Source organism: Thamnophis elegans, chromosome 6 (assembly GCF_009769535.1).
Source record: "Thamnophis elegans isolate rThaEle1 chromosome 6, rThaEle1.pri, whole genome shotgun sequence".
NCBI lineage: Eukaryota > Metazoa > Chordata > Lepidosauria > Squamata > Colubridae > Thamnophis > Thamnophis elegans.
Genome location: NC_045546.1, coordinates 603,152 through 623,046, shown reverse-complemented (window position 1 = coordinate 623,046; position 19,895 = coordinate 603,152). Strand labels below are relative to the sequence as shown.

At 49.0% G+C, this 19,895-nt stretch overlaps 1 protein-coding gene across 3 annotated transcripts in view; it reads left to right on the top strand.

Moving 5' to 3' along the window:
• Positions 1–1,985: 1,985 nt before the first annotated feature.
• Positions 1,986–19,895, top strand: part of STIM1 (stromal interaction molecule 1) — a 62,719-nt gene continuing 44,809 nt past the window's right edge. Inside the window, exon 1 of one of the 3 annotated variants that reach the window (XM_032219158.1) lies at positions 1,986–2,298. In XM_032219158.1, the coding sequence (XP_032075049.1) occupies positions 2,169–2,298 (130 nt within the window). In that variant the 5' untranslated portion in view covers positions 1,986–2,168. The remainder of the gene's footprint in view (positions 2,299–19,895) is intronic. The other 2 variants (XM_032219156.1, XM_032219157.1) reach the window with 2 other exon arrangements.

Sequence of the window (19,895 nt, the reverse complement as noted above, 5' to 3'; positions counted from 1 at the left end):
ATTCCAGTATCTGAGGGGCTGCCCCAAAGAGGAGGGCTCCACCTATTCTCCAAAGCACCAGGAGGCAGAAACAACGGACGGAAACTAATCCAGGAGAGAAGTAACCTAGAACTAAGGAGAAACTTCCTAACAGTGAGAACCGGGTCATCAGTGGAAGAAAGGCTTGCTGGTGCTTCAAGGCTGGAGGTTTTAAAGAAGAGATTGGACATCCTTTTGCCTGGAAGGATGCAGGGTTTCCTGCTTAAGCAGGGAGTTGGACCAGAGGATCTCCAAGGTCCCTTCCAACTATGTTAGGAAGGAAGGAAGAGAGGGAGGAAGATGTTGCAATACGCGCAGGTATACATTAGCTATGCTGAAACGCATATAGAATAGAAGCAATGATTAACCATATGATTGAATCAGTAAGACAGACTGTTTAACTGTAGGCATTAAGTAAATTAGTAAATAACACTAAGCAGATCAGTAATCACAGACTCTTAATTACTAGCTTGATTAAATCAGGGGTTACAACTGTTTAACTCTCAAACATTAATTAAGGATTGGAAGTTTACACGATGATAAAAGATTATTGACTATGAGTATTCTTTAGGTCTACATGGAAGTAAATGAGTTACCATATGCTGTAAGCTTGCACAATCATGATTGATCCCCATTGGCTATGTGAATCCACCCCTCCCTTGTGTATGCTCAATAAAAAAGGACCCCCGGACTCCGTTCTGGGTCGGTTCGTCCCGAAGGGAATTCGTGTCCGAGTCTTCCTTCCTCATTGGCTTCATGAACGACCCGCGGAGAAATCGCAGGAAGAGGGAGGGAGAGAAGGAACAAAGGGAGAGAGGGAGGGAAAGAAGAGGGAGGGAGGGAGAGAAGCAAGCATTCATTTCTCTTGTGGGGAAGGTGTTGAAGTTACTCTAAGGGCATCACCTGCCATTTACTGTCTCTCTTACACAGGTAGATCAGCTACAGGCCATTCCTTGAAATACCAAGAAAAGCTCTTTCTTGGAATTATTCTGTCTATTCTATTCATCGACCTGCAAAGCTGTGAAGCCACACACGAAGCTCTTGGTTCTGTGTGGCGATCCGTTTCCCGCCCTTAACAAAAGACTTCTTTAAAACCTTTGATTTCTCAACCAAGCCCCCGCCCGGGCTGCGAGGAGCCGCCTACGGCTGGGGCAAGGCAGGAGGCCGGCCGGGCAGATTGTCGCTGGGGGCGGGGGGGGGAAGATCCCGGCCGGGGGCTCTGAAGGAGGGCAACTGTCATTTGCACAAAGCAGCCGAAAAGCAGCTCCGGGACTTCCTTCTTCCGAGTCACGACCACGCGGGGCGGGTCCTCCGAGGGGTTTTCCCCGACAGAAGGGAAAGAAAGGCGGGGTTCCTTTCGCGCCTCCGGGCGGCGCCTGGAAAGCCCATTTTTGCTCCAGTTTTTTTGCATGCGTGCCCAACTTCGACAACCTTAAGACTTCTGGACTTCAACTCCCAGAATTCCCCGTTCTTGCTGGCTGGGGGATTCTGGGAGTTGAAGTCCACAAGTCTCAAAGTTGCCGGATTTGGACACCCGCGTTGGACGGACTTTAATAGTGGGAAAAATAGTTTGTTTAGGGACGAAGCCCGGGCGGGGAAGGGAGAACGGCGCCAGTGTCGCCCACCCGTCCATTCAACGCCCCCTCCCCCCACCAGCCCAACCGGTGCGCGTCGTGCAATCTAACGACACGCGTCCAAGCGCTCCTTGACACGGAGGAGGAGGAGGAGGAGGAGGAGGAGGAAGCCGCGAGCGGCGGGGCGCGACCCGCAGCCGGAGATTCCCACGCTGGGGGTCTCCGCGCACGCCTCTCCACGTGCGTCCGCTCCTCCTTCCGCCGCCAGGGGCCGCTGCCGGCCCGGCGCTCGCTCTCCGCGGCCGAGCCTTGCCGCGATTGGCCGCTGGAGGCGAAGGGGCGGACCCGGCCACGCCCCTGGCGCCTGCCCGGACTTGGTGCGCGAGCGCCGGGCGGGAGAGACCATTCGTCGCCGCGGGGGGGGGGAGCAGGAGGACGAGGAGGGCACGGACCACGCGGGCGGGGGAGCGCTGCGGAGGGCGCGCCGCTTCCGGGAGGGGCTCACCTGGACCGGAGCTGCAGCGGACGCGCCGCCGCCGCCACCTGCCGATGCGGGAGCGGAGGTGACCCGGAGACATGGCGCTGTGGGGCCGCCTCGCCCTGGTGCTGCTCTGCGGCCTCGTCCTGCCGCCGCCGGGCCCCGCCGAGGGCCCCCCCGGCCCCCACTCGGCCCCCGGGCCGCACCTGGACCAGGCCGGGCTGGAAGGTGAGCCTCCCCCGCCGCCCCCAGGACCCCCCCCCCGCTCGGGACCCCCTTAACGCCCCCCCCCCCGGTTGGTCGTCCAGCGGGGACTTTGGGACCTGGACTCCCATGCCCAGCATCCCCCGCCTTCCTGGGTGGACTCCCAGACCCAGCATCCCCTGCTCCACGGGGGGCTCCGGGGCCAACTGGGCAGAAGCCCCCCCCGCCCGCCTGCCGGACCCCCGGGCCCCGCATCCCCTGTGCCGGTGAGCGGCGGGCGCTCGGGGCGTCCGTTGCGCGGAGTGGCGGGCTCGCCTTCCCTGCCGGGGCGGCTGCAGCAGGTGCGGGGCCGAGGGGGAGGCGGGCGGGCGGGGGTCTCTGGCGCCCCCGAGGCCGCTGCCCCTGCAGACCCCGCCGGCAGTTGCCGCGGGAAAGGCTCGCCCGGCTGCGCTGCTTCTTCTCCTCCTCCTCCCTGCGCGCGCCCGGCCTCCGAGCCCCTTGGGGGGGGGGGGGCGGCCCTTTTTTCCTGCCGGGAAGAAGCCTCCGAAATCCGGGCCGAGCGAAGCCCCGGCGGGCGGCCTTCCTTCCTTCGGCGGCTGCCCAGCGGCGTCGGGCGGTGCGTCGCTTCTGCTGCGCGAGAGGGAAAGTTGCCTCTTCGGAAAACTTCTTGCGCCGGCGGGGAAAGGGAGGCCGGGCGAGCCCTGGGCAAGCGGGGCTCCGTCCCTTCGCAGCCTGGGTGGGTCTCCCCGCACCTGCCTCACCCACGCGCCTCCCCCGCCCTCCCTCCCTCCCTGCCCGGCTCTGCTGCTGCTGCTGCTGCTGCTGCTGGGGGGCTCGGGAGGTCTGGGAGGGGCCTGGCCTGGTGGGGCGAGCAGGTGCCAGCTGCCTCCGGGTGGCCCTCCCTGCCCAGGCCAGGCCCTCCAGGGGGAGGGAGGGAGGGAGGGAGCTGGGGGTTAACCACAAAGGGAGGCAGGCTCGTGCAGGAGGAAGCCATGGAGCCTGGTCAGTCGGTCTTCTTGCACTGGGGGGGGGGGGGACACTTGGACTGAGCCCTCCGTGTGGGGGTCCTGGTGGTGGGCAAGTGAGAAGCAGGAGGTTCCCTGGTCAGGAGGGTCTCGTGGGGTCCGTGGTGGCAGAAACAGGAAGGGATCCAGGCTGGGAAACGGAGAGCTGATTTAAGGCAGAGGTCTCCAAAGCGGCTGCTTTAAAACTTGGGGACTTCAACTCCCAGAATTCCCCAAGCCTTAAAGTGGCCAACTTTGGAGAGCCCCCCCCCATTTCAAGCCCCCCCTGGGGTCCGTGTCTCCCCTGCAGAGACCCAAAAGCTAATTGAATGGATCTGCCTGCTTCCAAAAGCGAAGAGCCTCTCCAGGGGAGGCAGAGCTGAAGGGGGGGGGGGGGGGGAGACTGGCTTAAGGCGGAGCAGGAATCCAAAGACGTTTCTCTGCCAAGGGAGGATAATGGAGAGGCAGCGTGCCAAGCCTAACCCAGTGTTTCTCAACCTTGGCAAGTTGAAGATGTCTGGACTTCAAGTCCCAGAATTCCCCAGCCAGCGAATGCTGGCTGGGGAATTCTGGGAGTTGAAGTCCAGACATCTTCAACTTGCCAAGGTTGGGAAACACTGGCCTAACCTCTCTTGGCAGGGAGTTCCGCACCCAGAGCAGCCACGGAGGGGGCTCCTCCGTGGGTCCCCCCCCCCCGGCGGCCTTGGGGGCTGAAGGCTGTGCGTGGGCTCTCCTGCTGAACTGAAGCTGGCCAGGCTCCCCTCCCGCTGTCAGGTTGTCCATCTTGTTAGCCACAATTTGGCAGCGCCCAGAATTCACTGGAATTGTTTTCGCCCGGCCGTTGTGCACCTGCTGTAACCAGGCCAGCAAACTGTAGAAGGTGGAACCCTACAGCTGGAAGGGACCTTGGAGGTCCTCTAGTCCAACCCCTTGCTCAAGGAAGGAGGCCTTATGCGGGTAGTCCTAGACCAGTCTTTCTCAACCTTGGCGACTTTAAGTCCTGGCTGGGGGATTCTGGGAGTTGAAGTCCACAGGACTTAAAGTCGCCAAGGTTGAGAAACACTGGACTAGGCTTATGACCCCAGTTGAGCCCAACGTTTCTGTTGCTAAGCCAGGCAGTTGTTAAGTGAGTTCTGTCCCATTTTATGACTTTTCTCGCCACCGTTTTTAAGGGAAGCAATAGCAATAGCAGTTAAGACTTATATACCACTTCCTAGGGCTCTCAGCCCTCTCTAAGCGGTTTACAGAGTCAGCATATTGCCCCCAACAATAATCCGGGTCCTCATTTTACCCACCTCGGAAGGATGGAAGGCTGAGTCAACCCTGAGCCGGTGAGATTTGAACTGCCGAACTGCAGTCAGCTGAAGTAGCCTGCAGTGCTGCATTTAACCACTGCACCACCTCGGCTCTTAAGCGAATCCCTGCAGTCGTTAAGTTAGCAACACCACTGTTAATTGAATAGCAATAGCAGTTAGACTTATATACCGCTTCATAGGGCTTTCAGTCCTCTCTAAGCGGTTTACAGAGTCAGCATATCGCCCCCAACAACAATCCGGGTCCTCATTTCACCCACCTCGGAAGGATGGAAGGCTGAGTCAACCTTTGAGCCGGTGAGATTAGAACCGCTGAACTGCAGATAACAGTCAGCTGGAGTGGCCTGCAGTGCTGCACCCTAAGCACTGCGCCACCTCGGCTGTCAGTGCAGTGGTTAAATTAATAACACATTTGTTTAGTAAATCTGGCCTCCCCTTTGTGTTGGCTGTTGAGAAGCTCGCCAAAGGGGGTCACGTGACCCCAGGAGGTCCCCACCATCACAACTCCATGCCCTTCGCCAAGCGTCCGAAGCTGACGGGCTCAGGGAGTCTGGCAATTGAAGCCGATGAGTCCTGAAGGGGCCACAGTTCCCCACCTGTGACCCAGACTCTGGCCTGGGGCAGCGGGGAAGCCACAATTGGGGGAGAACCCGTGGATTTGTTTCTTTCTGGACTTCAGAGCTGTTGGCGCCCAGCAGCGCAACCGAGAGCTGTGACAAAAATCTCAAGAATTTGTAAAATCCTGACGGGTTCTGACGTTTCGGCTTCTGTCTCCGCTTCCTGGAGTTGGTGGTGCCACATCTGAGCCAGGGAGGAGGAGGATTGTGAATGTTTTGGTCTCCGATGACTGCCTGGTGGGTCTCTTGGGGATCCAACTTGTCTAAATGGCTGATTCCGGCCTATTAAAAGTCACCCCATCATCTCTGGTTTGTACCCACAATGTAGATAGGTCTGCTTCTTCAAAGGCAAATCCATGGAAATTGTGGCTGTAGTCTTGTACCTGTTTAGCTGGGAATACGCTCCCTTGGTCATTCTGAATTGATGTAGAATTCTCTTGTAGCCCTTTCTTTACTTCTTTCCTTCTTTCTTTCTTTCTTCCCTTCTTTCTTTCTTTCCTTCTTTCTTTCCTTATTTCTTTCTTTCTTTCTTTCTTTCTTTCTTTCTTTCTTTCTTTCCTTTTCTTTCTTTCTTTCCTTTTCTTTCTTTCCTTTTCTTTCTTTCTTTCTTTCTTTCTTTCTTTCTTTCCTTTTCTTTCTTTCCTCTCTTTCTCTTTTTTCTTTCTTTCTTTCTTTCTTCTTTCTTTCCTTTTCTTTCTTTCCTCTCTTTTTCTTTCTTTCTTTCTTTCTTTCTTCTTTCTTTCTTTCTTTCTTTCTTTCTTTCCTTTCTTTCTTTCCTCTCTTTCTTCCTTCCTTCCTTCCTCTTTCTCTTTCTTTCTTTCCTTTCTTTCTTTCCTCTCCTTCTCTTTCTTCTTTCTTTCTTTCTTTCTTTCTTTCCTTTTCTTTCTTTCCTCTCTTTCTTTCTTTCTTTCCTCTCTAACTTTCTTTCTTTCCTTTTCTTTCTTTCCTCTCTTTCACTTTCTTTCTTTCTTTCCTTCCTTCCTTTTCTTTCTTTCCTTCCTTTTCTTTCTTTCCTCTCTTTCTTTCTTTCCTTTTCTTTCCCCTCTTTCTCTTTCTTTCTTTCTTTCTTTCTTTCTTTCTTTCTTTCTTTCTTTCTTTCTTTCTGTCATGTTTGCTTTATATATTGCGCATCTCACTACAGGAAGCCCTTGACTTCCAATCACAGCGCAGAGTTTCTGAGGCTAAGAGAGGGAGAGAGTTGTTAAGTGAGTTTTCCCCTACTTTACGAGCTTTCTTGCCCCAGTTGTTAAGTGAATCTGCTTTCCCCATTGACTTTGCCCGTCAGAAGGTCGCAAAAGGGGGACACTGCAACCACTTGCCAAACGTCTGAATTCTGATCATGTGACCACGGGGATGCTGCAACGGTCGTAAGTGTGGAAAGCAGTCATAAGTCACAATTTTCGGTGCTCTTGCAGCTTTGAAAGGTCACTAAATGAACTGTTGTAACCCGAGGACTCCCTGTGCCAAGTGACATAAATCGTAATAGGAAGCCATTAACAGGTGGGAAGAAGCGTGGGAGCCTCGCCTGGGGTCAAAGGTAAGGCATTAAAATCCCCCGCCGTTGGAGGAGCCCTTGCAAGGGGTGGCTAGCTGGATTCTGCCCCTTAGGGCCCACGTTGTCCCCCCCGGCCTGGATCCCCTGTTGATCAAGGAACAGCTGAGCTCGGAAGACACACAAACTCACACACACACACACACACACACACACGGCCACCTCCTTTTTTGGAGGGAGCGGCCTCTTCCCCAAGGACAGTCCGGTCTGCTGACCTCCCAAATCCTGCAAACAGCTTCAGGGCAGATTTTATTCTATCTAATCTAGAACGGATTCCCTTTCAAGAAAAGGACGGATCCTCTTTCGCTGCTGCACAACACGAGGAGAACAACGTTGCAGCCGCCTCTCGCTGGGGCTCTGCTCCAAATTTGGAGGAGGAGCCCCCGTCCGTCCCCCCACTCGTCCCCCCACCCCACCCCTGCCGCGGAGCTCCCTTGGTGGGCTTTGCGGGAGACGTAACTCAGCCATCTATTTCGCGAGGAGTAACTCCAGGGTGGAGTTGAAAGATTAGCTGCGGGTGCCAAGCGTGGTTTATTGGGGTCCTTGGGGAATGACCGGAAACGGTCAGTAGCTCCCAGCCACTTAGGCCCCAGAGGCGCCTGGGCTTCCTGGTTTTCCTTTGAAGAGGTTTTGCTCCTCGTCCCAGAAGCTTCTTCAGCTCCGACTGGAGGGTTGATGCTCCTTGCAGAGCTGAAGAAGTTTCCTGGATAGAAGTGAAAGGCCTTCACGGAGAAACCCAGAAAAGAGGGAGGAGCTCCAGAGACATCCAGCTACTCCTCGACTTACGACCACAGGGGAGCCCAGAATTTACCTCGCTAAGTGAGAAGTTTCTTCAACTCAGTTTTGCCCCATTTTACGACTTTCCTTGCCACATTTCCTAAGTGGGTCACTGCAGTTGCCAAGTTAGCCACACGGTCGTTAAGTGAACCTGGCTTCCGCACTGACTCAGCTTGTCACAAAAGGGGATCACGTGGCCCCCGGGGCACTGCAACCGTCATAAGGGTGAGTCAGTTGTCGAGCATCTGGATGTAGATCGTGTGACCGTGGGGCTGCTGCTGCGACGGTCATAAATGTGAGACATGGTCGTGAGTTGCTTTTTTTTCAGTGCCGTTGTAACGGTAGGTAACCAGTGCTAGAAAGGAGGGGAGTTTGTAGGGAGGAGGAAGAGGAGGTCAAAGAGAAGGGGAAGAAGAGGTAGAAGGAAGGAGGACTGTGGGGGTCCTTGGTGCTCTCAGAGCTGGGTGGTTTTCTCGCAGATGTTTCGTGACCCAACTAGGGAACATCATCAGTGCTAGAAGGGAGGAGGAAGAGGAGGAGGAGGAGGAGAATAGGAGGAGGAGGAGGAGGAGGAGAATAGGAGGAGGAGGGAGAAGGGAGGAGGAGGAGGAGAAGGAGGACAGGGAGGTCCTTGGTGCTCTCAGAGCTGGGTGGTTTTCTCGCAGATGTTTTGTGACCCAACTAGGTAACATCATCAGTGCTAGAAAGGAGGGGGTTTTGCGGGGAATTAGGACGAGCACCAGGGACCCCACGGGGTCAGGGTCCGAGGGTCCTTCTGTGGAGATAGTAGCAGACCCTTCCCCTCGGCTCTTCCTCTGGCAGAGTTCTCATTATCCAACTAGGTGGCCTCAGAAACGATGGGAGGGAGGGTTCCCTCCGTGTTTATCAGGCAGGAGGTGCTGGTGGGACTCTCTCCAAGGAATGTTGGAAAGCGGCCCCCACCCAAGAAAGGGATGGACTCATATTTGCACATCGGAGGAGGGTGGGTGGAACGGGTAAGCAATAGAAGACGCCTGTGTGCATGTTTATAGGTAAGGACCACAAGTTACTACATGTAGGAGAGGGAGCTCAGCTGACTTGTTTTCCCAGAGAAGCCAAAAAATGGGGGGCCATAAAGCAAGAAAAGAGGGAGGGAAACCTCTCCCATAAATCAAGAGGAAGGGGCAGTTTAGGAGCGCCGGACCCCCCAAAGGAAAACCTCCCCCATTGCAAATCCACAGAGTTGTTCTAAGACAGAACAATCTTTGGCCTTACACGGTATCTCTCCCTCTCTCTATATATATCAACTCATTGTCCGTTATTCTTTGCATTAAATTTCCCAAATTTTGGTCTATACCATCAAATATTTTCTCAGTGCTTTGAAAAAAGCTCCGTTCTGTTTACGGTAAATTCTCCTCACTTCCGTCTTGTGTTGCGTCTGTGTTTAGTCAATCTCTTTTTTAAATCCACTGTCCAGAGTTCATTAATTCAAAAAGCCCAAACTTCCAAGTCACAATTTGAAATGTCTCATCAATAGTCAGTCCAAGCAATTTGAATTCACCAGGAGGTTATCCACACCTCTTCAAATTACCTTATATGCTCAATAGTATTCTGTCTTTCTGTCTGTCTGTCTATCTATCTATCTATCTATCTATCTATCTATCTATCTATCTATCATCCATCTATCATCTATCTATCTATCTATCTATCTATCTCTATCTATCTCTATCTATCTATCTATCTATCTATCTATCTAATCATCTATCTATCTATCATCTATCTATCATCCATCCATCCATCCATCCATCTATCATCTATCTATCTATCTATCTATCTATCTATCTATCTATCTATCTATCTATCTATATCATCTATCTATCATCTATCATCCATCCATCCATCCATCCATCCATCCATCTATCTATCTATCTATCTATTTCAACAAACACAGACAGACAAGAGATGTAACATAAAAGTATCTTCCATTACACACAGTGAGCCAATTGGTCACAGAGTTTTTGTGCATCCTTTCCACAGTCATCACATTTTATACAGAATCACATATTTTCAGTCAAATGTATTTATATACATCACTATTACAATACTACGTTTGTTTGACTATCACTATTATTTCTTCATCTTAAACAAGATGCTGAGTTTCATTTATATTATAATAATTCATTGCATCATCTTCAATATATCCAATAATAAAGTATTTTTATGTCTTATTCTAAATCATTCCATTATTCAAATATTGGTCACATTCGTCAATAATTTTCATTTCCATGTTTTTTTTATCTAACCACTGATAAAATAGATCCCATATCCCATAAAATTGTTTATCTTCCTGTTCTCTAATTTCAAATGTCAAATTATTCATTTCAGCACATTCCATTATTTTATGAATAACTTCCTCCTGCGTTGGTGTTTTATCATTCTTCCAGTTTTTAGCAGATACAACTCTAGCTGCTGTTAACACATTTACAATCAAGTATTTCAGTTCTGTATTGTATGTTTCCGATATGATTCCCAACAAAAGGACCTCTGGGTTATAGTCAATATGTTTTTGTATCATTTTTTCCAACCGTATGGATTTTAGTCCAATATCTTTTAGCTTCTGCACGTGTCCACCACATATGGTAATATGAACCCAGTGTCTGATGACATTTCCAACACTTTTCCAATTTATTCTTGAACATTCTTGCTATTCTCGTCAGGGATAGATGCCACCTGTAAAACATCTTATACAAATTTTCTTTATATGCAGTTGACATTGTCATTTTATAATTTTGAGATCACAATTTCTGCCAATTCTCTAAGTCAATCCCATGTCCAAAATTTTCCCCCCAAGCAATCATGGATTCTTTAATTTGTTCTTCTAATTTAACTTCTAATAAATATCTGTATAGTTTTTTAATTACCTTTTCATCAGTACCAGTCAAAATTTTATCTAAGTCATTTTATCATGGAAACCTTCCATTTTAAGAACTTTATCATATCTAGAATGTATTTGCACATATGAAAACCAATTCATCTTTATACCTTCCTTTCCAGTTCTTGCGTAGATTTAAGTTTGCATTCAATATTTCACCATAACTGTTCCTTTTTGTATGTTATTGGATATGAAAATGCCTCAATAGTTGATAACCAGACTGGAATTTCAAAATAATATTGTCTTTTAATCTTTTCCCAGTTTAATAACAAAGCCTCACACATGTAATGTCTTCTAAAATACCCCTGTGTTTTAGTTCCCTTGTACTATAGGAAAGCGCGCCATCCCAACAACAAATCATGTCCTTCTACAGACAATAATCTAGAATTTCTTAATATTATCCACTCCTTAACCCACATCAAGCTTGTTGCCTGATGGTATAACTCCCAGTTCGGTAGACCAAATCCTCCTCTTGTTCTAGCATCTTGTAATAATTTTAATTTTATTCTTGCTTTCTTTCCCTGTCAAATATATTTCAACACTATTTTGTTTAGGTCGTCAAAGTAGGCTTTACCTAGTCTAACTGGAATTGTCTGGAACAAATATAGAATCCTGGGTAGTATATTCATCTTAATTGTAGATATTGTCCCTATTATTGATAAATGTAGATTTTCCCATTTTGCCAAGTCTATTGCAATCTGCTGCTTAAGTTTATGGTAATAGTTCTCTTTAAGTGTGCTGCATCTTGCTGTCAAGTATATACCCAAATACCTGACCTTATTCGTGATTTTAATCTTCAGAGTTTCCACCAATTCTTCCTTTTGTCTTAATAACATATTCTTTGTCAAAATCTTCGTTTTGTCTTTATTTTCAGGCCTGCTACTTTTCCATATTCCTCTATTTTTTCAATCAATTTAGGTGCAGTTTCTGGTGGGTCTTCTAAGATGAAGACCAAATCATCCGCAAATGCTTGCAATTTGTATTCTTCTTTTTAAATTTTCATTCCTTTAATATCTTTTCCTTCTCTAATATTTCTGTTTAAAACTTCTAACGTTACGATGAATAACAGAGGGGATAGTGGACAGCCTTGTCTTGTCCCTTCCCTTATTTCAATAGAGTCTGTTAATTCTCCGTTTATCATTCTGCTTGCTGTGTATTTGGGGTATATAGTTTCTATGGCTTGGGTAAATTTCTTACCAAAGCCCATCTGTTCCAGTTGTAACAACATAAATCGCCAGCTCACGTGTATCAAAGGCTTTCTGAGCATCTAAAAGCATCAGAGCCATTTGCTTTTCAGGATGAGCCTCACGGTATTCCAAAGTGTCCAGAATTATTCTCATATTATCTTTAATTTGTCTCTCTGGTAAAAACCCATTCTGGTCAGGATGAATAGAGTTTTCTAGTATTTTTTAAGTCGTTCTGCCAATATTGAAGCTAATAGTCTCAGTTTAATAGAGAAATAGGTCTATGGTTCTTAATTTGAAGTGGGTCGGCCTCCTCCTTTGGGACAAGTGTAATATATGCTTCTAGCCATGATTTGGGTATTTTCCTTTTTAACATCACCTCATTCATAACTTCTGACAATGGGAGGCACAGCGATTCCTGCAATGTTTTGTAAAATTCCACTGGAAACCATCCGGGCCTGGAGCTGTTGTAATATAGTTCCTTGTGTAGGTGTGGGTCACCCATGGCCCAGTGGATAACAGGGCATGCAGAGCCACGCTGAACCACACAGGAGAAAACAAACTCCTAGAACGCCATAACATCCTGATAGTTCATAACATAACATCCTGAGAACCTCTTTGTATGAGTCTTATCTCTCTCCTTCTATTGATTCACAACTTTTGTCTCTGTTTCTCACTTTACAAGGTCTTGTCTCCTCTCGCTGTTATTTTTTCCATGTCTCCCATATCTGAAGTCATCAGCCTTTCCCTGGATAACGGGGCATGCGGAGCCACGCTGAACCACACAGGAGAAAACAAACTCCTACAACGCCATAACATCCTGATAATGCATAACATAACATCCTGAGATGTGCCCTACCAATGACGCCCAGGATTTGACCATATATAGACAGAACTTCCCTGAGCAGTAGATTAGAAATTGTACTTTTACAGGCTGTTTTTAACCACATGCTATTGCTCCTTCTTCCTTTGTCCTATCTCAATAAAAGGGGCTCTCAGACCCCCGATCTGGGTCGCTCCATCCTGAGAAAGAGCGTGTCCTGTCTTTTCTCCACATTGGCCTCATGGGCGAACCACGGGAACATTACATGGAGCCTTTCCATTATTTTGTTTTTTAAGTGCTCCAGTTAGCTCCATCATGGTTATTTTGCCTTCTAGCATCATTTCAGTTTCTTTAGGTATTTGGGGTAAATTGACTTTCTGTAAGTATTGTTTAACTCCTCCCTCTTCTATAACCTCTTGTTCATGCAGTTTGCAATAGTAATCTCGTAGATTTTTTCTTCTTCTCTTCATTTCCATAATACATTTGCTCTTGATCATCTGTTAGTTGTAGTATCTTTCGTGATTCTCTCTCTTTTTTTCAATTTATATGCTAACCATCTGCCTGGTTTGTTTGCATTTTCAAAGTAGTTCTCTTTAGCACCTCTTTGACTTGACTTTGACTTGACGCCTCTTCACCCATCGTGGGTATAGGCGACTTCCATGGAAATTTGACCCCACTGTTTTTGGTACGGCGATCCATGGAAGCTGTTTCGGCTGGATATACCCAAGGGGACACCAGTCCCAAGGGTCGACAGAGCCCGATTGGTGGGAACGGGGGGCACCACGTGAAGGCCGGGTTGTCGTTTGATAGTTGAGAGGCTTTGCAATAAGCGTATTTTGCGCATCAACTATCCTTGCCCACCCTTTAGCACCTCTAATTTTTTTGTGCTAATTCCCCCTTTTCCATTAATCCCATTTGGTGTTTAATGGTGTCCATTTTTATTTTGATGTCCTTTTTTTTTTTTGGAGGAGATTTCTGTAACTCTTTTTCAAGTCTCTTGTAGCCTCTTTGTCTAGTACTATGAAGGCTTGTCTTTTCTATTTCTTTTCCTTGTATAAGTCTATTATCCAACCTCTGGCATAGGCCTTCCTCGGGTCCCAAAGATTCTGCCTTGATGTATATCCTCTTTTCTGCTTTCTTTGAAGAAGAACGCCAGTTCTTTCCCCACTTTCTGTACAAAGTCCTTCTCTTTCAATATCGTGTTGTTTAATGTCCATCTAGATCAGTGTTTCTCAACCTTGGCCACTTGAAGATGTCTGGACTTCAACTCCCAGAATTCCCCAGCCAGCGAATGCTGGCTGGGGAATTCTGGGAGTTGAAGTCCGGACATCTTCAAGTGGCCACGGTTGAGAAACACTGATCTAGATCTTCTCCTTTGTCCTTTCCATTTAATTGTCATTGGATTGTGATCCCTCCAGGTCCTTGTTTCTATGTCAAGCTTCCTCTACGTTACAAACCAGTTCTGTCGTAACCCAAATCATATCTATAGCATCTCTTATATGCTCAATAATATTAAGTGACATTCACCGGCTCTTAACTGAGGTCCTTAGTTAATAACCAGGGGTCATAGAGGATTCTGGTCTGGGTCTAAGAGATATTTCCAGGCTTTCTGAATAGTTATTTCCAAGAATTGTTCTAAGAGACAACAATCTTGGGCCTTAACACGGTATCCCTATATGTCAATTTGAGTTGATCCAGTCATCTAAGAACTGATTTCCCTCCCCACAATTCCATCATGAAGCCCCCAATTGCTTCCTTTTCCTCTCGCCCACGGGGTTTCCGTCCGTTGGGACCTTTCCAGTAGGACCATGGATGGTGCATCTGGGGATGTTCTGCAGAGGCAGCTTCAGGCCTTTGCCCAGCCAGAGGTGGGCCCTCCTGCCTGGGAATAGCCCTCCAGGGTGAGGTCTGGACAGACAGAGGGCTGGGCTTGCCCCCCCCACCCCACAAGGAGTGGGTCCCTATCCTAAACTGAGGCTTTCCATACGGTGATTCTTTTTTTGCCAGGAGTGGAGAGGTTTCTCCGCTATTTCCTGCCCTCTGGCTGTGGCTCCAAAGCAGGGAGAGCAGAGCGTCAATAGCCTTTCCCTGGGAGGGTCTTGAGACATGAGAGCCCCCTCCCTTGGGGTCTTTTCTCCAGGGGGAAAGAAACGGGTGGAAGAGAATATTCGTAGCTCAGGGTTGAAGAGTTGGGGGTCCTTGGTGACCTCTGAGCCTGGTGGTTTCCTTGCAGACGTTTCAGGACCCAACTAGGGAACGTCATCAGTGCTAGAACAGAGGCGAGCTTCTAGAGAGCAGAAGGAGGAGTGGGGGGTCCTTGGTACTCCCTGAGGTTGGTTGTAACGTTCCCATGGTTCGCCCATGAGGCCAATGTGGAGAAAAGACAGGACACGATCTTTCTCGGGATGGAGCGACGACCCAGATTGGGGGTCTGGTAGCCCCTTTTATTGAGATAGGACAAAGGCAGGAGGAGCAATCAGCATGTGGTTAAAAACAGCCTGTAAAAGTACAATTTCTAATCTACTGCTCAGTCTATATATGGTCAAATCCTGGGTGTCATTGGTAGGGCACATCTCAGAATGTTATATGTTATGCACTATCAGGATGTTATGGCGTTTTAGGAGTTTGTTTTCTCCTGTGTGGTTCAGCGTGGCTCCGCATGCCCTGTTATCCACTGGGCCATGGGTGACACACACCTACACAAGGAACTATATTACAACAGTTGGTGGTTTTCTTGCAGACGTTTTATTAACTAACTAGGTATCATTATCAGTGCTAGAAGGGGGGGGCGTTGTGGAGAGGAGGAGGGGACAGTGGGTCCTTGGTGTTTTCTGAGCTGTGCAGATGACTCGTGACCCAACTAAGTAACATCATCAGTACTGGAAGGAAAGGGCAGTTTGTGGAAAAGAGGAGGAGGAGGTCTGTATGGTCCTTGGTGCTCTCTGAGCTTGGTAGTTTTCTTGCAGACGTTTCAGGACCCAACTAGGGAACGTCATCAGTGCCGGAAGGCAGGGGGATTTGTGGAGGAGGAGGAGGAGGAATCTTGGTCTCCTTGCCCTCCACTTGCCTCCCAGAGTTTGCAGCCTCTTGGACTCCGTGGTCTTCACCGTGTTTTTGGCCTAGCGACCGAGCAAGATGTGGCAAAACTCACTTAACAACTGCCTTGCTTAATAACAGAAACTCTGGACTCCCTTATGCTCATAACTCAAGGATATACCCTTGTATATCTCACAAGGTGGCTTCCAGCTAGGACTCAGTTGGCTAATAAAAGGATGGAAGCGTTTCCTCGGTCGCAAAGTCAACATCGTCAGAGAAAGAGGACACCTTCAAACCAGAACAACAGTTGGTGCCGCTGTTCCAATGAGCGTCTTTTTTTTAAAAAAATAGTAATAATTATTAGACTTTTACAGTGTAATAAAAGTACAAAAAGGGACCGTGGGATGAGAAAGAGAACGAGGAAGAAGAGAAGTGGGGAAAAAGCGAGGCTAAACTTTTGGCTCCTTTTCCTTTCCCATAATGGCCCCTTGACCCTTCCTCCTCCTCCTCCTCCCTTGACCTCCTCGGTCCCCAAATCCATAAATCCGACTTCCCTCCTTCCAGCCAAAGGCCCATATAAGGCCTCTCGAAAGATGCTTTTATCACTTTCCCCCCGACCCTCCTGGGAGATCATTTTCTAGCACCAAAACGATCCATGCGTTTGCTCCCAGCCGCCTCTCCCAGGACAAAATACAGACGGACAGGAATGAAAATGCCGGGGGGCTTCCTGTCCGTTTCCCCCAAGACAGAGACACAGGTGGGCAAAAGCAGGGATGGGCGGGACTGGGGGTGGGGGGAGGAGGAGACCCCAGGAGGCTAATGGATAATTACATCCATTCATAATAACAATTGTATAGTATTAATAATTTGGGAGGCTAATTAGACCTTAATGGAGGATTGAACCAGGGCGGAGATGGCTCTTCTCTTCCCGTAGCTCCCCATCTTCCTGTGGGAGAAGAAGAGGAGGAAGAGGAGGAGGAGGAGGATTATGGGACCCTTGATGCTCTCTGAGCTGGGCTCTTGGCTTGCAAACGTTTCATGACCCATCTAGGTAACGTCACCAGTGCTGGAAAAGAGTGGAGCTTACGGAGTGAAGGAGGACTGGGGGGGGTCCTTGCTTCTGTGGTGCTAGAAGGAACTTGGGTTTGCGTAGTAGAGAGGAGGAGGGGGAGGAGGAGGACAACGGGGTCCCTGGCTTTTGTTCATTTGTTCACAAAAAGTGTGTTGTTTGAGCTTTTTTGCAGACGTTTTCATGACCCAACTAGGTAATATCATTGCTTTCAGGCAGGAGGAGGAGGAAGGGGGACTGTGCGTTCTCTGAGCTTTGCTATTTTCTTGCAGACGTTTCGTGACCCAACTAGGGAACAGCATCAATGCTACAAGGGAGTGGGGGGTTTGCTCTCTGTTTATGCACAAGTGGCTTCCCCTGTCGGTGTTGGTGGGAGTGTTGTTAAATGAGGACTTTTTTCCCCATAGCCCTCTGCTGTTTTTTCTTGTGGATGTTGTCTTCCATATACCTGCCATTGCTGGTCAGCCGCTGAGGGCTGGTGAGAGGAGGAGGAGGAAGAGGAGGAGGCATTATTCCTGGGTCATCTCTGCTGCTTGGTTGGTTTAGGGAGTGGGGCAGATGGTTCCCCACAGAGCAGGCCATTCCCCCCCCCCCCAAAGCCTCCCAGGGACCCTGAAGTCAGCCGGGCTCTTCCCGAACTCCCTCCTCCCGGGTAGCATCTGGCTCTGCCCAGATTGTACGGCATGTTCTGGGTCAAAAGCAGCCTGTTAAAACAATCCCCAAATTGTCCTGGCTGTCAATCTGTCTTGGGTGGTGGGAGGGGAAAGGGGGGGGGAGAGAGACGATGGTGGCTAATCGTGAGAAAGAAGGGGGATATTTTTAGGGAGAAACCAGATTTCACTGAATCCTATCAAGAGGGGATTGTTTGGGTGAAGGTTGTGAATCCGGGAGCCCCAAAGGCTGAGCAATGGCTCTCGTCCAAGATGTTGCGTTACAGCATGCGCCAGAGCAACAGCACTTAGACTTATATGCTGCTTTACAGTTGTTTACAACCCTCTCTTTAGGCTATAGCCCTAACCCTTGAGCCTGGTGAGAATCGAACTCCTGGCAGTGGGCAGAGTCAGCCTGCAATACTGCATTCTAATAAGGAAGGAAGGAAGGAAGGAAGGAAGGAAGAGCAATAGCAGTTAGACTTATACAGGTGAAACTCAAAAAAATCAGAATATCGTGCAAAAGTTCATTTATTTCAGTAATGCAACTTAAAAGGTGAAACTAATATATGAGATAAGACTCATTACATGCAAAGCAAGATAGTTCAAACTGTGATTTGTCATAATTGTGATGATTATGGCGTACAGCTCATGAAAACCCCAAATCCACCATCTCAGAAAATTAGAATATTAAATGCAATCAATAAAACAAGGATTGTACATAGAACAATATCGGACCTCTGAAAAGTATAAGCATGCATAGGTACTCAGTACTTGGTTTGGGCCCCTTTTGCAGCAATTCCTGCCCCAATGCCGCTATTGAAGCATCCTGGTCTTCCATAACACCTCAGCAGTGCCACAGGCTGACAGCTTCCATGCCACGCCACATTGAGGCAGTGATTGCTGCAAAAGGGGCCCAAACCAAGTACTGAGTACCTATGCATGCTTATACTTTTCAGAGGTCCGATATTGTTCTATGTACAATCCTTGTTTTATTGATTGCATGTGATATTCTAATTTTCTGAGATGGTGGATTTGGGGTTTTCATGAGCTGTACGCCATAATCATCACAATTATGACAAATCACGGCTTGAACTATCTTGCTTTGCATGTAACGAGTCTTATCTCATATATTAGTTTCACCTTTTAAGTTGCATTACTGAAATAAATGAACTTTTGCACAATATTCTGATTTTTTTGAGTTTCACCTGTCTATTGCTTCACAGTGCTTTCCAGCCCTCTCTAATCAGTTTACAGAGCCAGCCTCTTGCAAACCCCAATAATTTGGCTCCTCATTTTACCCACCTCGGAAGGACGGAAGGCTGAGTCAACCTTGATCCTGGTGAGATTTGAACTGCCAAATTGCAGGCAGTGGCTCTCCTGTTGATTTTGCTCGTCAGAAGGTCACCCAGGAGGATCACGTGACCTTGGGACACAGCAACGGTCATAAGTATGAGTCAGCTGCCAAGCCCCTGGATTTTGATCACATGAACTAAATGAACCGTTGTAAGTTGAGGACTTACCCGTACTGTTGTATATCTATTTGTACTAACTAGGGGAGAGGTGTTGCTGTGGTCATCCCCGGAGGCCTTGAAGTAAGAGCCTGGGCAGCCCCCTGTCTGAAGGGGGCTAGAGCAGTGTTTTTCAACCTTGGCGACTTTAAGTCCTGTGGACTTCAACTCCCAGAATCCCCCAGCCAGCACAGCTGGCTGGGGAATTCTGGGAGTTGAAGTCCACAAGACTTAAAGTCACCAAGGTTGAAAAACACTGGGCTAGAGAGTCTCCTGCTTGAGCAGGGGGCTGGACTAGAAGACCTCCAAGGCCCCTTCCAGCTCCATTCTGATTCTTTTATTTTCATAGCTCTCGGGAGCAAGTAAGGCTGAGCCCTGTTGACTGCTGGCTCAGAGCCAACCATGGTTTAGGCCAGGTGGTCAGGGAAGGGGACGGACACACACACACACACACACACACACACACACACACCAACCGATGAGCACATCTCTCTCTGCTGGGTTTCCATTCTCGGATGATGAGCTGGTTTGGTTCCAAGCGGCTGCTTTTCCTCCCCTCTTTAGCCTTCCTTGACGTCTTGGTCAGCCTCCCCTCCCCTCCGGTTGCTGTCTCTTCCGCTCTCTACCGGTTGAATATCTGAGTGGCGATGGCAGAAGGTTTAATCCCCTTGGAGAGTGTTGATTCTGAAAATCCCTCTCGGGCTCCGGCCTCCCAGCGAGGAGGCTTCGTGTTTCTCTGCTCGTAAATAACCCTGGGGGAACGGAAGGGCCGAGAGCCCGGTCAGCCCCTGCAGGAGGCAGCAGGCGGGGCCGGCTGGGGATGCTGGGGAGAGGGGCCACACGGAACTGGGGCCCGCTGGATTAAGGCATTTCCAACTGCGCGGTTCCAGGCGCTGTGAAAGAACAGCATGCAAAGACACAACACACACACACACACACAGAGGTTCTTGCTGCAGTAGAAGTCTTGGGAAGAACTGGGTGCGGGAACTGGAGTCTGTCCGGTCAGGGCACACGTCATCAGCTGGAAAGGGCTGGTGCAGTTGCGACTCTTCACTGGCAGGTAAGGAAGGCAGGAGTGGCGGTTGGCCAGAGCTGATGCCAGGACGGAGGCTGCCGGCTGAACCACTCACCAAGGGCATCCTGCCCTGCAGCCTGCTGAGCCAGAGGGGGAGGC